Source organism: Dromiciops gliroides, chromosome 2 (genome assembly GCF_019393635.1).
Source record: "Dromiciops gliroides isolate mDroGli1 chromosome 2, mDroGli1.pri, whole genome shotgun sequence".
Lineage (NCBI taxonomy): Eukaryota > Metazoa > Chordata > Mammalia > Microbiotheria > Microbiotheriidae > Dromiciops > Dromiciops gliroides.
In genome coordinates this window covers 509,904,874-509,922,372 of record NC_057862.1, presented here as the reverse complement: position 1 = coordinate 509,922,372, position 17,499 = coordinate 509,904,874, and the positions used below count along the sequence as shown (strand labels likewise).

Below are 17,499 nucleotides of genomic sequence, written 5' to 3'. Positions count from 1 at the left end.
TAGAATGAGTTATTTCATGTGAATATTTTCATCCAGGGAAATTTTTCAGTATATTTCTCTCATGGGATTTTCTCAATTATGTAACATAACAAGATTGTAAAAGAAATAATAAAGCAGGTTAAGACAGAAAATCCTGGCAAATCCCATGCAGCAATTGGTGCCGTAGGGAAGAAAGTTGAAAAGAAGGCCAAACAGAAAGGATGGCACAATATGGTAGAACCAGCAGCCCATGATGTGGTAGGGCTTCAGAGATTCAGGAAGGCCTTCCTGATTTTCAAAATAATGCATCCAAACCCAATTCACTTTTTCCTGACATTTTATCATTAAAGATTTATTCTTTGGTTTTAAACTTTAGTTCCTTTTAGAATGCACATCATCCAGGGAGAAATAAGATAGTCATTTATGTCTCAGGGTAAATTCATTCATTGATTCGGCAAATAGAATCTTTGTAGGAATACAGACAAAATGGTGTAGTACTGTGGGAAGAACACCCAATTTGAAGTCAAAGAATCTGAGTTCAAATCTCATCTCTGACACTTACTACTGAGGCAACCTTGAGTAAGTCAGTTCGCTTGGACTTCCATTTCTTCATCTGTAAAAATGAGAAGTTTTCACCAGATGATCTCTATGATTTCCAGATATACCTCTATGATCCTTATGAAGATTCAATATGGTATAATAGTCAGAGGCCCATATTTGGCATTAGAGGTACATATCTAGCTTTTCTACTTATTTGGGAAGGTCATTTCTCCTTACATAGAATCATATTTCCCCTGCCTCTTCTGTAAAATGAGCAGGTTGGAGATAATGGTCATTATGGTCCATTTCCCCCCTAAATCCTCCAAATCTCAATATCAGAGCAGTTTCTTTGTTTGAAAGTACTTTGTACTGCTAAAGATAAACTATGCCATAACCCTTAAAAAAACACATGTAAACTGTGCTTATGAAATTCCCTTCTTGGTCAGCATCTACCACACATTCCATAAATGCTCGGTTCCAGGGCCAGCCCATAACAAAGCTATGAAGTAGTTGAAGTTTATCTGTGGCATCCTCCCAACTTGCTCTTCAGTTGTCGCTGGTACTCTTGGCATCACCATAGACTGACACTGGAAAACACGTCTCTTGAGAACCATCCTTTTTAGGGACTGAACTTCCAAGATTCTAAAGTGATTGATAAATGAAGCTCTGGTAAAAAATGAGAACTAGGGGTGAGGGTATGTGAAAGTTCTAGGAACAGAGAGATATGAGCTCCGAGCCCCCCTCTTTTGATACTTGTAAAGTGAAATGGTTTGACTAGACAATCTTATAAAGTCTCGCCTAGGTGTATGGTGTATGATTCCAGATAACATTTCACTTAGTATTTTCAATTATATTTCAAAATCTCTGACATACATTTGAATAATCTAATCTGAGAGAAGCAGTTTGATAGAGACTTGAAAAGGAACTGGATTCTAGCTGTATGACCCCATTTGCCTCACCAAAAAAAAAAAAGGAACTGGATTAAAAATCAGAAAACATTGAGGTTCTCTATGTTTTACAACAATCAAGCTGTGTGATTGGGTTACATATTTGCCTTCTCTGTGCACATTTCCTCATCTATAAAATAAGAGGGTTGAACTAAGGTAAAGTAGAAAGCAGCCTTGTACAGAGGGGAAGATCTTTGACTGGAACAGGACCATGCCTGACCTTCCTTCTCATTTTGGTGAGCTGCACAAAATGTTCTGAGGCTCAGTTTCTTCAACTGTGACATGATCTCCATGGTCCCTCACAGCTCTAGCATGCTGTGGTTCTATTAATAACTGAAGATGTTATTTGTCTCAGGGGCATTTAAGTTTTTATTAGGGGATTCTTCAAAACTCAATGTAATTCAGAAAGCATTTATATAGGAGCTTCTAGGTGGCACAGGAGGCTAGCTACTGGGCATCTGATGAGAAAAATGAGACAATCACTGTCCTCCAAGAGCTTAGACTCAAGAATGGTTTGCTAAAGGTGGCATTTCAGGCAGGAAGTCTTCTTAAATAACACCAAAGGACAGCTGCCTACCTTGCTTCCATATAAGGCTGTCCTCACTCTTTAAGAAGATAAAGAGTGTCCCTACCATATGTAAAAGAATAAAATATTCACTATATTAGCAAAAATAAAAACTTTGTGAAATTCCCTACAACCCACTGATAACACAAACCTCACTTCTCCCTCTTTTTCCATTTGCACGTCCTTAACCTTTCCTCAGTTCTATCCTATCACATGTAAATTCTAGCCAAGTTCTGAACTAGATCTTATCTCTGAAGCTTCACTTCCTACATGAAGACTCCTGATCTGCCAACTGCTAGCATCAGCCCCCAGGGGAAAAAATGCCTTGTATTGATTTTGTATAAATTTACGTGTTTTCTCCCCAACAGAATGTAAACTCCTTGAAAGCAAGGACTGTTTGCATCCCAAGCACCTAGTGCAGTGACTGGTACACATTAGGCACTTAATAAATGTTTATTTTTATTTTTTGCGGGCAATGGGGGTTAGGTGACTTGCCCAGGGTCACACAGCTAGTAAGTGTCAAATGTCTGAGGTCGGATTTGAACCCAGGTACTCCTGAATCCAGGGCCGGTGCTCTATCCACTGAGCCACCTAGCCGCCCCCAATAAATGTTTATTAATTGATAGATTCTCAAAAACTGTAACTCTACTTTGTCTTTCTAGTCCACACCATTACACTCAATTTCTTTATGCTCCTAATATATATATATATATATATATATATATATATATATATATATATATATATATATATAGAGAGAGAGAGAGAGAGAGAGAGAGAGAGAGAGAGAGAGAGAGGGAGGTGAGGCAATTAGGGTTAAGTGATTTGCCCAGGGTCACACAGCTAGTTAGTGTCAAGTGTCTGAGGTGAGATTTGAACTCAGGGCCTCCTGACTCCAGGACTTCCTGACCCATTGCACCACCTACCTGTCCCTATACTCCTAATATTTTGGCAAAGGAAGAATGGAAGTAACTATGGACAGGCAATAGAAGACAGACTATTCTCTCCAAAGGTTTCACTTTCTCTTTACTACTTAGACCCCGTTGTTTTCCTAATTATTTTTTTTTTCTGTGAGAATGGGGGAGTTTTGCTTTGTTTTAAAACTAGAAGAGTCATGGACTCCTTTGGTTCAAGAACATCTTGTAAATGCTTAATACCTTCAATTACATTTAAAATTGTCTGAGGTATATTTGAATAATCTGATCTTGGAGAAACAGCCTAATATTGATTAGAAAAAGAGCTGGACTGGAAATTAGGAAACATTAATGTTTTGTCAATGCTTTGCTAATAACTGTGTGATTGGGTTGCTCATTTGCCTTTCTCTTCTTCATCTACAAACCAAGAGGACTGGACCAAATGAAAGTATCACTAAGGTTCTTTACTGCACTGTTTCTATGATTTCAATCATGTTTTGAAACACTGTCATGGAGCACTGTTCACTGTAGGTGAGAATGAGGGAGAGAGAGAGATTACCTTCTTTTGCTTTCTTGTTCTTCCTCTTCAGAGGAGGTATTCAACCTTTTTTCACAAAGTCTGCATGTTGTTCTTCCGATAGATGTCTTGCTAGAAGCTTTCTGGGAAGATGACTTCTGGGTTGAAGACTGAGTGGTAGCCCGCCTTCAGGAAAATAGATATCAAATCAATTATGAAAACATAATTACCCTCCCTTACCAAAAAAACAAAACCAAAAAACTCCACACACAGAACTAGAGCCCTTATTTGATTCTCTGGGCCTGTTCTGTGTTTCCCCATACATTTGGGAAGAGTGACAGGAGGGAGATAATATTTGTGAATCTTCCTACTCTATCTCATTCCAGGTAGGAAATTACATGTGTGAGTTAGGGAGAAGAAACCCCAAGATGTTGAAAGAATATCAGATGGGAATCAGAAGACCTAAATTTCTACATATACATCTCTCTCTCTCTCTCTCTCTCTCTCTCTCTCTCTCTCTCTATATATATATATATATATATATATATATATATATATATATATATTCATACATATGTATGTATTTATACAGATATGTACTTATATTACTATCGTATTATATATTTGTATTAACATGTTATATACTTTTAATTAATATTATATATCTATATATTTTATTAATATTATATTATATACACTTATATTAAATGCTACTTATTGTATAATCTTGGGCAAATTATTTAACTTTTCTAACCTTCAATCTACTCATCTACAAAATGAGGTGATTAGATTACTCCACCAATGTCCCTTCACATCTAAACTATGATACTAATTCTATAGTCCTAACTAGCTCTAAATCTAAGATTTATGATGCTATGATTCCCTAGGATAACCATGGAAAGAAACCCACACATACACCTCTATCTCCACCTCCCAGAGAACAAAGAGACTGGGTCTGAGTTGGGTGAGGAAGACTGCAGGACCAAAGGACAAAGAAAATAGGGTCTGTGGAAGAGACCCCAGCCCTGCCACCAATACAAAGCTTCAAAATTCAAATCCCATTAGGCAACAGGGTTTGGAAGAGAGCATATTTCGGAGTTCCTTTACCTTTTAAAAGAGAAAAGTAGGGAAAGAGGGCAGCAGGTACATAACCTTCTATCCCTTCATCCTATAACTTGGGCTCCTAGGAAAAGACACAATGGTTTTGGAGAGAGACTCTGACCTAATTGAGAGCCAATAACACTCAGGTGAAAGGTCATCACAGCACTATAGAGAAAGGATGCCTAGGATTACAGTTAAGAACCTTGGGATTCAAATTCCTGCCCTTCCTCCTCTTCAGACAAGTCTCTGGCCCTCAGCTTCTGCTTTTGTAAACTGCAGGGGCTCTGTTTACTTACACACTTACAAGATATGTTGTACTGGAGATAATTTATCAGGTATAGGTCAGACTATTTGGCCACTGAGGGACCTGCTAGTTTGGAACCTATGACTTTGGGGGATGACCTACACTATCAGTCATTATTCTCTCCATGCCCAGTTCATGCCATAATGAGGCTTTGAGTCTAAAGCCTGTACCCAGTTATCATTTGACACCCTTGAAGTTGTCCATTGTCCCTGGCTGTGAATGTGAATCTGCTGATTTGTTTTCTACATGGAATAATAATATAAACATGACTGCAGTGAAATCTTTCTAAATATAGGGTGTTTTTAGCAGATATAGACATAGCCAAAGTGGCTGGAGGACCTCTTTCCCTTCAAGCCCTACCATCCTTCATCAGAATCATGTGAGTAGTGTCAATTCTGTTATCTCTGTCAAGTAGCTTGATAAGTTATGGCTGTTAAGAATGTGGGTAAACATGGCCACGAGGGTCCTAGAGTGGTCACACACTCCCATGATGGTCTAGGAGCTGTTGACATTGAGAGTGAATGTACAGGGATAAAAGCAATGACAGCCAGAAGCCTGGAGTCAGCTGCCTACAATTGTAGGTGGAAATGTTAAAACCTCATAATCCCATTGGTTCTGGTGATGGTTATACCTTCTCCCAAGACATCAGAATTAGGGTATTTGTTCAGAAATAGTTAATTGGTATTGTAAAGGAGTTAAAATCTTTTCCAATATCTTTAGTCAATAGTATTCTTGTTATTATTGGGAAATAAGAGGGGTTAAGTGACCCTAAGATTACCCAGGTAACAAGTGGAACAGCTGGGACTCAACTCACTCATTCTTTTGATGCCAAATGCCAAACTTTTTCCCTACACTATCCTGCCTCAAGTCAGTTAAGATCCATGCTGGAATGACAAATTACAATATTGCACCCCAGGGTCATTTAGTTACGAACACCTTGAGACCATCTTTGCGAAGTTTCTGCCCATCCCAATAAGAATAGTCTACTAGAGGAAAGAACCTTTAACTAATATTGTTTGAACATTGTTGGGATTGGAGTGAACATTACTGGGAAGATAACACTTTGGGGAAAGAATAAAGAAGTCAAAGAATTTACCTTATGCCACAAAAAATGAATATTTCTCTGTGATAATTTTATGTTAGATTCTATTCCATTTCTGTTCTGTATCCCATTAGTTTCCCTTTTCTATATAGTCCTCTCTATTTCACTCCTATTTTATGGTAAATTTTAGAAGGAATACTGGGAAATATCTGTGAAATGAAGATATCGGATTAGATTATATTTAAGGTCCCTTCCAAATTCAAAATTCTATCATTCTGTTATAGTAGGGGCAAAGTGTTGAGGGAAGAACAGCTAAAATCAATAGGCACAGCCTATAAAGTTCAGATGTTCAGGGCCTAAATGATCAAACCCCAAGAACATTCCAAATGGATTGATAAAGAGTTGGACATGATTGAAACAAATGAATAATGACAAGCAGTGCAACAGGCAGATGGAATCAGAAAGACCTAAGTTCAACTCCAGCTTCACTTGCAAACTGTATGACCTGGGTAAGTCACTTAACCTGCATCTCCCTCAGTTTTCTTATAGATATAATGGGAAAAATAGTAGCATTTACCTCACTGGTTGACATGAGGATAAAATGAGATAATATTTGTAAAGTGCTTAAAAAACTTTAAAGTGCTATATAAATGCTAGCTATTATTATTGTTATTGTTTATAATAACAACACAATAATATGTTTTTCAGTCATTTCATTCATGTCTGATTCTTTATGACCTCATTTGGAGTTTTCTCAGCAAAGATACTGGAGTGGTTTGCCATTTCCTTCTCCAACTCATTTTACAGATGAGAAAACTGAGTGACTTGCCTAGCATCACACAATTAATAAATGTTTGAGGTCAGATTTAAACACAGGAAAATGAGATTTCCTGACACCAGGTCTGGCACTCTATCCACCTTGCCACCTAACTGCCCACGATAATATATAAACTATAATAAATAATTATTAATAATAACAATAATAATCCTTAGCATTTACATGTCACTTTAAAGTTTATATTGTTATCATTCATAACCAATAATATCCGATATAGTAGAAATATCAGTGACTCCAAAGTCAGAGGACTTGTTTTCAAATCTTACCTCTGACTCTTATATATGGAAGCTACTAGAAGCCTAAAACCTTATCACTTTCAGAAATCAACTCTCTTTCACATGCTATCTGTGTATGGCCTTAGGCAAGTCACTTGATCGCCCTGGACCTCAGTTTCTTCATCTGCAAAATGACTAGCTAGTCTAGAGGGCCTCTGAAGTCCCTTCTACTTTTACATCACTCATCTAACTATGTTTATCTCAAAGTCTTAACTAATAGATGTCCAGAATGCATTTTGTTGTCATGCTATCTACCTTCTCTAGGTTTTCTGCCAAAAAAAAGTTTAGGATTCCTAGGAGAAAGAGAAGGATATCTGACATGGCTACCTCTTCCTCTGCTCTGTGACTTCACATCCACATCATGCATTTTGGGGACATGGGGATAAACTCTAGAGTATCTTCCAGAAAACTTCAACTTACTTTTTGGCTGCATATTCTTCTAGCAGATACCGTGTCTGAATATTGCGATATGATTGGTCAAAGTGTTTGTGTCTCTTCTGGTAGAAAGGGAGTGCCACTGATGACATTGTTGCTTCCTCCTGCAAATGAAGAATGACACTTAAGCATTTAAGGATTCAAAAATACATCTGTGATTCTCTGAGTTAATGGTATTAACATGCATCATAGCCATAAAACATAAGCCTAATCTAGTTAACAGGCCAATATGGGAGGATTTACATAGCTTAAAGAACTTATATAGATTAAAAGTCATTAAGATACTACTCTTTTGGGGGCAGCTAGTTGACTCAGTGGATAAAGCACCAGCCCTGGATTCAGGAGGACCTGAGTTCAAATTCGGCCACAGACACTCAACACTTACTAGCTGTGTGACCCTGGGCAAGTCACTTAACCCTCATTGCCCTGCTGAGAGAGAGAGAGAGAGAGAGAGAGAGAGAGAGAGAGAGAGAGAGAGAGATACTACTCTTTTATTCTTCCTTGGAATGTGTTTTCCCCACCTGTAAAATGAGGCTGGATCACATGATCCCTTAAAATCCCTTTCAACTCCATTAGTCAGTAAGTCCCTGGAGATCTTTAAGATTTTTTTTTTTAAAGTGAAAGGGGATAATAGCTTAATAAGTGAAGGAATTAAGGGGATTAGGGTAATAAGTGGTTTATTGTGGAAATTGAATAAACCATACCGATTCAGTCTTGTGACTCAATTCTGGAGCTAGTTCAGTTCTCTTTCTACTCAATTATGGGTCTAGTTTTGTGAGAAAACTTTATTCAATTGTGGGGATGGCTTTGTTTAACTTTATGTTCCCTTTTATGGCTGGAGAACTGGGACACCTCTACCTGTTGTTTAGACACCTTTCACTAAAGACCTAGGTTATGCTGACCAAACTCAGTCAGATCCAAAGACTGTTGCAAGGAGTTTTCTCACAATTGTACATATCAAGCAACCCATATGTCTTACCTCAAAACTGGCCCCAAACTGATTAATCAGTTATGGTTTCCACATTCCTTTGATGATTTACAGATACTTTGGGGAGTGGGACACCTCCTTTTCTGATTTCAGGTTATTTCACCTGTTTGCTCTCCCCCTGTCAACTAGGAAAGTCCCAAATCTTTCATCCAATTGGAAATCAGATTACTTAATATTGCATTATTTCTGTTTAATTAATTGGCCTTAGTTGATTAATTGTTTTTAATGTATATAACATTGTCTCCCCCTGCATTTAGGGTCCAGGCAGCTGAGGAGGTCTGGTCCTGGTTTGTCGGGCAATTAGCATGTGTTGCTTAATAAATCAATATGCTTGGAAGATGAAATCTTTGTTTCTTCAGTTATTTTACCTTTCATCTACTACATGAGATGAACTTTGATGGGATCTACTATCATTGCCATTTATAGATACTTTTAGGAGTTTTCAGAAGATAGCTTCAGTGGAGCAGTAAAGAAACTAAACTCCTAAAAAACCCAACTTTGAAATCTCAGGTTAAATTATTTGGGATGTAACATAATTGCCAAAGTGGGAAGGTGATTCAAGGAGATGATCTGATGACCATGTACTAAGAGAGACAACTTATGTCAGAAAGATAGCTAGTAAACATAGCTGGGCCTAGAACACTCCAGACTCCCAAATTGGTACAACTTCCATTATATCATGTTGATCTCACTGACCTACTTTTGCTTCTTAATAATTTGAGTGCCTACCTTTGTGTTAAAGACTGTCTTGAGAGATAGATTCTCTATTACCTATAAGAAACCTGATTTTTTCTTCTAGGTAGAAAAAAAGGTGGGGGTAAAGAAGAGGGGCAAGAAGTAGAAAGGAGGAATGGAGGGAATGAGGACAAACATTAATATTTGAGTAGTTCTGCACTATATAAGGATTACTATGATTTTTCTATCAAATTGATCCTTTAAATTAGGATTCTTCAAATGGGTCACCAGCCATTTCTTCACATTGAGGAGGTACTCAAAAAAGTTATTGTTATTTAAAGTGTTATCAATGCCTTTTGTTTCCATATCTGTCTTTTTCTAATATATCCTTTTACCCTATTCCACCCACACAGACACACAGCCTTCTTTTGTAACAAAAAAAGTTCAGCAAAACATATTTTCCATGTTTTATGCACTATTGATAAAAATATCACTGAAAGAATTATAAAACCAGTCAGTTCCAAGTAGATAAGTGATCTAAATGTAAAATACTACGCAATAAAAATAAAAGTTGCAATAAAATGCAAGAGAATGTCTTTCTCAACTATGGCTAGGAGACAATATTTCAGACAGAATATATCTACCTACCTCTCTAGAGAAAGGAGAGGGAGGCATTTCCTCATCTCTTTTCCAAAGTTAAGAATAGTCATTATCATTATAGGCTTCAGCATCATTTTATTATTTTTCTCATTTTTGTTATATATATATATATATATATATATATATATATATATATAATTCCCAAAACTCTGTTTATTTCACTCTATTTGAGTTCATATAAGACTTCCCACAATTCCCTGAATTCTTCATATTTATCATTTCCTATGATTAATATTACAACTAAATACTATAGCTGGTTAAGCCATTTATCAATCAATTTGTACACATTTTTTATTTCCAATTCTTTACTAACACAAAGGTGTTGCTATTGATATTTCAGTCTTCATGTCTTTGACTTCCTTAGGGGCACATCCCTAGCTGTAGGATCTTTGAGTCAGAGAATGAATAGTTTAATCACTTTTTCAAATATTTCCAAATTGTTTTCCAAAATGGTCAGACCAATTCACAGCTTCACCAACAATGTATTAGTGTGCCTTTTTTCCCATAGCACTTCCAACATTGATGACTTCTCTTTGCCATATTGCCAATTAACTAGGTATGAAATGAAATGTCAGAATTTTCATAAATATGTATTTATCTTATTAGTGATTTGGAATGATCTATATGATTGTTTATGATTTATAATTATCTTTTTCAAATCATGCAAACTGTTTGTTTCTATCCTTTGATAATTTGTCATGATTCTTGATCATATATCTGTGCTCATTTTCTATATATCTTAGAATTTGACCTTTATCAGAGATATTTGATGAGATTGTTTTTCCCTATTGACATTTTCCCATCTTATCCTAGATGTACTACTTTTGTTTCTGCAAAAGCTTTCAATTTTACATAATGAAATTGTATCTTTTCTCTTTTATGAGTTCTAGCTCTTGTTTAGTTAAGAATTCTCCCTAGTCAGAGTTGGAAAAGATGTTCTCTTGCATTTAACCCAATTTTAATTTTTATTGAACAATCTTTTACATTTATGCCTCATATCTATTTGGAAGAAACTGTGGTTTTATATTTTTTCAACTATTTCATAAAGGAGTGAAAATATAAGCTTAATAGGATTGTTCCAGATAGCATGGAAGGTTTGTGGCAATGCCAGCATTAATTCTGGGTTCCATATTTTCAAGAGAACATTGACAAACTGGAATTTGTCCAGAGGAGGCTGAAAAAGGTTGTGAGAGGAATGACAGTCCTACCATCTATTAAAGGAACTGGAAAAGAGAGGATTTAAGGAGGGCATGGCAGGTACCTTCAACTATCTGAAGGGCTATCAGAAATATTAGGCTTAGCCCCAGAGGTCTGAAATAGGAATAAGTAAGTAGAAATTGCAGCAAGGCAGATTTGGGCACAATATCAGGAAAAACAAACAAAACAAAATCCTTTTTGGCAATTCCAGCTGTACAAAAGTGGAATGCATTACCTGAAGATATTAGAATTGTTTTTACTTGGATGAGACCAGACTTATTCTAAATTGCTGAAGACTCAAGAACATCAGTGGTCAGCAGTACTTCAGCAGAGATCAGGTCACCCACTGTCAGTGATGCCTTGGGTTTGTTTGTACATCAGATCCACAGTTGTAATAGATGGCCTTATGTAATAGGGAAGTCAAACAAAACCAATCCAGGCAAGCTACATTAGTAATAACTAGAATGGATATGATGCTTCAAATTTTGCAAGGTGCTTTACATATAATCTCATTTGATGCTCACCACAACCCAGAGAATTAAGCACTATTATGATCTCCATTTTACATGGAAAAAAAACCAGACCAAGAGGTCAAGTAACTTGCCCAGAGTCACAAAATTAGGAAGTGTGTAAGGGATAATTCAAACTCAGGTCTTTCTGACTCCAATCCAACACTTTATCCACTACTCTACCTATACTGTCCAGGATTAAGTAATTAACTCTACTACTATACTCTGCTCAGGATCATGCCTGTAGTATTGTAATGAGGCTTGGACTTCACATTTCAAGACCATTGATAACATGGACAGTATCCTGAAGAGGACAACCAGGATGGTGAAGGACCTATATAGATTATATCATGTGAGGATAAATTGAACTAGGGCTGCTTACTCTAGAAAAGAGGAGACAAGGGGACCCAGATTGCTGTTTCCAAGTATTTAAAAGGCTGTGACATGAAAGGGAGACTAGACTTGTTATGGTTGATCCTAAAGGAATGAGTAGAAGTTGTTGAGAAGGAAATTTGTTGAATCTGTTGTGGAGGGGATTATTAATCTGAGACAGGTTGCATTAGATGGCTGCTGAGGTCCATTCCAAGTCTGAAGTTCTTCGATCAGCCAGAGCTTATACTGATTTTACATATCCTCTGAGAAATCAATTACCTCGATGTCAAAATAAAACACCAGGGCATGCTACTAATATTTGAATTAAATTGCATTATACAAGAAGTCTCTTTTTTTCCAACAGATTTACCTTCTAAATAGAATGTTACATAATAGAATATTATAAATATATAATTCCAGATTCTGAATCAGAACATCTGGGTTTTAATCCTGCTTCAGTCATGAATCATGTGGTCTATTATAACAAGTCAATCAAATTTCTGGACCTTAATTTCCTCATCTATAAAAAGAGGGTATTTGACTAGGTGATCTCTAAATCTATGATCTCATAATTAAATTTTGATTATTTTAAGATGTAGTATGATTCCCTGATGGCAATGGGAGGGAAGGGGATGACCCAGAACTGCACTGGATAATTGGGGTTAGGGCAACCTTAAATTTATAATTTATATCAGAAAAGCCACAAAGTATATATAACCCAGTGATTATATTTAGTTTCCCATTTTGAAGGCAATGCCATGGTAAAAGGTCAGCATTATTCAAACCTTCTGGAAACAGCTGATTGGGTACCCTTAAAAAAAGCCTCACCATATCTCCCACCAGCAGGCACATAGTCAGCACTCACTAAATACTTGTTAACTTAATTTGACACTTTGATTAATATCACAAACAATGTGTGGACACACAGTTATTCAAATCCATGCACAGAAGCAAAGGATATACCTTCTGGTGATCAGTGGAATAGAACTACATTGAAAGAAAGTTTCTTTTTATTCCTAAACCCACTCCTTGGACAAATCATGCATTTATTATTTACCTCGGTTTCTACACAAGCAAAGCGCTAGCTTTAAGGTATGCCTCAGACATCCTTTGATGATTATAGTACAGCATGCCTTTACATCCTTGGAAGTAATTTTTCATGAGCTAAATATAAACCTGAGTTCAGTTCTAATCTTTGAGCTTAGCAGTTCAGGCTCAGGTTCTATGGTTTCCAAACCTTGTAGAAGGAGTTCTTATTGGGCCTGTAAGGTACTTTCCAAGACTTCCATTCAGTATTTCTCCTGTAAATGTGCCTATTGCTCTGGTGTGCTGATTTCCTAACTTTTCTCATTCCTGTGCTCCATGGAGATTCACACTCTAGCACTGACCTCATCCTGAATTCCTCCCAAACATCCTGAGTCTGCTAACACACAGCTGCTGCTGCTGCTGTCATTTCTACCTCTCAGTTGGTCCTCTGCCAAGGAGGACTTTAAAACTGTGTCTATACACACAAACCAGTCCCTGCCATGGTGACTGCTTCCACACCCAGCCAAGTGCTCTGCTAGTCTTTTGGAAAAGGCATCCCTTGTAGTATAAAACATGGAATGACCCTTTTTTATGACTAGAGGGGACCTTAGAGAGCATCCAGTACATACCCCCTTGCTTTTCACATGAGAAAATTAGAACCAAAAGAAGGGAAATGATTTGCTTAAAGTCATACAGCTAGTTAGTGGCAGAGCAAGGAACAGAACTCATATCTGTTGACTCCTAACCCAACAGCCTTTTCACTATACCACACTGACCAGAAGCAGAACTACACAACAATTTCGGATTTGATGGATATTAGTGGAGAACCACAGAATGATCCTTCATGTGAGAGACCATTCTGCCAGTTGTCCACACTTCCTTTTCATCACCTGTGCCTCCTACACCACTAAACCCCCTTTCAACAACTTTCTTTCCTATTAGCCTTCTTCACTTCAACTCTTTGCTGGGAAAGGCAATTCTAGACATGAGATTGTCGGTTCTATGGGTCACTGGGACTTTTTGCTCATCAACACAATGACAACACCTATTTTTCTTTCTTTCTTTCTTCCTTCCTTCCTTGTGGGGCAAGGAGGGTTAAGTGATTTGCCCAAGGTCACACAGCTAGTAAGTGTCAAGTATTTGAGGTCAGATTTGAACTCAGGTCCTCCTGAATCCAGGGCTGGTGCTTTATCCACTGCGCCACCTAGCTGCCCCTGATAGCACCTATTTTCTAATACAATGTGTCTCAAAAGTCTTAGTATGGTCTTAAGCTTTAAAAAACTTTTTAAGTAAAAATAACTTTTTAAGCTTTAATAGCTTTGAACTGCACTAAAGCATTTGGGACATCTTTATCATTGAACTTTATGCATTTTCCCTTCCCACAAACATCTCAACAAACATATTCATTGTCTCCTATGTGTATAGAAATCACAGCCCTACATGCTGAAAAGAAATAAGATATGGTTTCAACCCTCAAGTAGCTTACAATCTATTAGGAGATATAAGGGGAAGATTCAAATAACTAAAATAATAGTTAACATTTATATTGTGCTTTAAAGTTTACAAAGTGGTTTACAAATACAATCCACACAAAAACCTTGACAGGGAGGTACTATTATTATTTCCATTTTACAGATGAGGAAATTGAGGCAAATACAGGTTAAACAAGTTGCCTGGGGACACAGAATTATTACGTCTGAGTCAGGTTTCAAACTCAGGTCTTCCTTACTCCAAGGTCATCACTCTATCCACTCTGCCACCTAGTACTTACCTCACAAACTAAACTAAACTATAAGTTAGACTATGTTACATATATAATGACAAAGTGGTACAGGTGAAGTGAGGAGGAAGAAGGCATATCTAGCTGAGAAAATCAGGTAGTCAGTCATACTACCACAATTCAGGGCTAAGAGGGTTATAAATGGTCATGTAGTAAGACCTGATCCTAAAAAAAAGGCGCTTTACAGCAAAGGATTATCCAGCCTTTGCTTGAAGACCATTAGTGGAAGTGAACCCATTACCTCCTGAGACATCCTATTCTTCCTCTGTTAAAAAGTTAACTTACAGGGGTAGCTAGGTGGCGCCAGTGGATAAAGCACTGGCCCAGGATTCAGGAGGACCTGAGTTCAAATCTTACCTCAAACACTTGACATTTACTAGCTGTGTGACTCTGGGCAAGTCACTTAACCCCCAATTGCCTCTCAAAAAAAATTAACTTAGAAAAAAGTTTTGTTTTTGTTTTGTTTTCCTTTAAAATAGCCAAAATTTGTGTGTTCCTAACACCCATATATTGCAGTTAATTCTGCCCTCTGGGACCAGGAAGAACTCATGTAATCCCCTACTCTTTCAAAAAAGCTTTCAAGACAGTTGTTATGTCTGAACTGGCTTTGCCAGGCTAAACATCTCTAGTTCTTTCAAACAGCTCTTAAATGGCATCATTCAAGTAGTCATACCTGAACTGGCCCATGAAGCATATTGATGTCATTTCTAAATGACCTCTTAGAATTCCAAAATGTTAGCACAGAGAGGGACCTTGGTCACTGTCCAGTCTAAACTCATTTTTTTCAAATGAGGAAACTGAGGCTCAGAACACTTAAATGACTTGCCCAAGGTTACATAGTCTCTGTATAGTGGAATCAATATTAAGGGTATCATCATCACCAAACAGTTCTCAATATTTGATGGCTGTAGCATTTCATTCTGGTATTGTAATTTTTAACCGGACAAGGACATTCTTTAAGAATCTCTAAGGAGCAAAGTGAGCCTATGGTACACAGGTTATTACAATTTTTTTTTCTATTTGGGGGTACAAAGTAGGTATATTCCCTATTTGATGTAGATTTTGTTCCTTCTATCAGAAAGGCTTTCAAAAAAGTCACTTGTTTCTTCCCAGAATCAGGAATTGAACCCAAGTCCCCAGAAACACATTTTTATCGTCTTAGTGGGTAAAAGCTAAAAGAGCTTTATACATCATCCTACCTCTTCAAAATTATCTCTAAATTATATTTTAGAAGGAAAAATTCTGTTCGAAGGCACAAACCATTTCAGCAGCTTCATAAAAAGTATAGGGAAGAAATAATTAACTTTTTTAAAGCCTTTCTGAAAGAAGAAACAAAATATAGTACAAATAGGGAATGTACCTCATGGGTACCCTAAATAGAAAAGAAAAAACTTAGAATAACATGTGGTTTCTAGGCTCAGTTTGCTTCCTAGGGACTCTTAAAGAAAGCCCCAGTCAGGTTAAGGAATTACAACACCAGAATGAAATGTTACACTGTCATCAAATATTGAGGACTGTTTGTTGATGATATGCTTAGCATTCATTCCACTCTGCAAGGAATATTTTGAGACCAGCTCTCCCATGCCATCTAAAGACACAGGACCAGAATCAGGGGCAATGGGTAAAAGTTACAGGGAGGCAGATTTCAGTTTGATGTAAGGAAAAACTTCCTAACAATTAGAGCTATGCTAAAGAGGAATGGACTGCCTGGCAACATAGCAGATTTCCCCTTCATCAGATGACTTCAAGTAAACCAGTTGTCCAGAATGTTGTAAAGGGAATTTGTGTTCCTTTATGAGTTGGGCGAAATAGCCTCTGAAGTTCCTCCAAATCCTGATAGTTGTTATTCTGTGAAAGTATTATAATAAATAAATTTAAGGGAATTGCTAAGTCTTTATTTCAGTTTGATGAGTATTGATGGATCATTCATAAACTGAGCTAGTTAGCTATTATCCCATGCTTACATGAAGGATCTGTGATTGCTTCCACATGGAGGAATGGTAACTCTCTCCCCTGATATAGGTCACAACCCATTTATAACTTAATCATAGGACCATAGCTTTAAAGCAGGAAGAGACCTTAAATATCATATAGATCAATCTCTTCATTTTAGCAATGATAAAACTGAGTCTCAGAGAAGGTAAATTATTTCTCCAAGGTCACATTGGTAATGCCCAAGACTGGATATGAACCCTGGTCTTCCTAAATCCAGTGGCCAGTTGGTATAAACCTAAAAATGTGAATTTCAGTAAACACACTAGAGGCCTAAGTGAACATATTTTTCTGAACCTAAGACAATATATCTCTCGTGGATAATAAATACATTATTTCTGTAGGAATTTGAGCTTCACAAAGTAAATTTCTTACAGTCAAAGGTAAGTAGTCTAATTAGTATTTTTCTCAATTTGAAGAAGAGGAAATTGACAGTTGGAAGATTAAGTGGCTTGCTTATGTTCACAGAAGTAAGTGGCAGAGCCAGAATTCAAACTTTAGTGAAAATCTTTTAAAATATTTTCTAAAAAAAAAAAATCTTCATAGAATTATAGCAATCACATGTAAAATATAGGAAAAACTCATATCCTTAGAGGTGGAAGAGACCCCAGAGGCCTGTGAGCCTAACTCCCCTATGTTATGGATGAGGAAATCGAGACCCAGAAAGGGGATGTCACTCACACAAGGACACCAGTAGTAAATGTCAGAGCCAGGATTTTAATCCAGGATTTAACCACAACTCCCAGTGGCTCCTTCCACTGTACTCTATTGCCTCTTTTAATCTTCAGTGATAAATTCCTATGAGATTTGATGGCAATGGCTGGCCTTTGGAAAATGACATTT

At 37.1% G+C, this 17,499-nt stretch overlaps 1 protein-coding gene across 1 annotated transcript in view; it reads right to left on the bottom strand.

Annotated features, from left to right (window-relative positions):
• Positions 1-17,499, bottom strand: part of MYOM2 (myomesin 2) — a 154,438-nt gene that overhangs the window by 135,233 nt on the left and 1,706 nt on the right. Inside the window, 2 exon segments of the mRNA XM_043989877.1 lie at positions 3,505-3,648; positions 7,443-7,561. Of these exon segments, the coding sequence (XP_043845812.1) occupies positions 3,505-3,648; positions 7,443-7,549 (251 nt within the window). The 5' untranslated portion in view covers positions 7,550-7,561.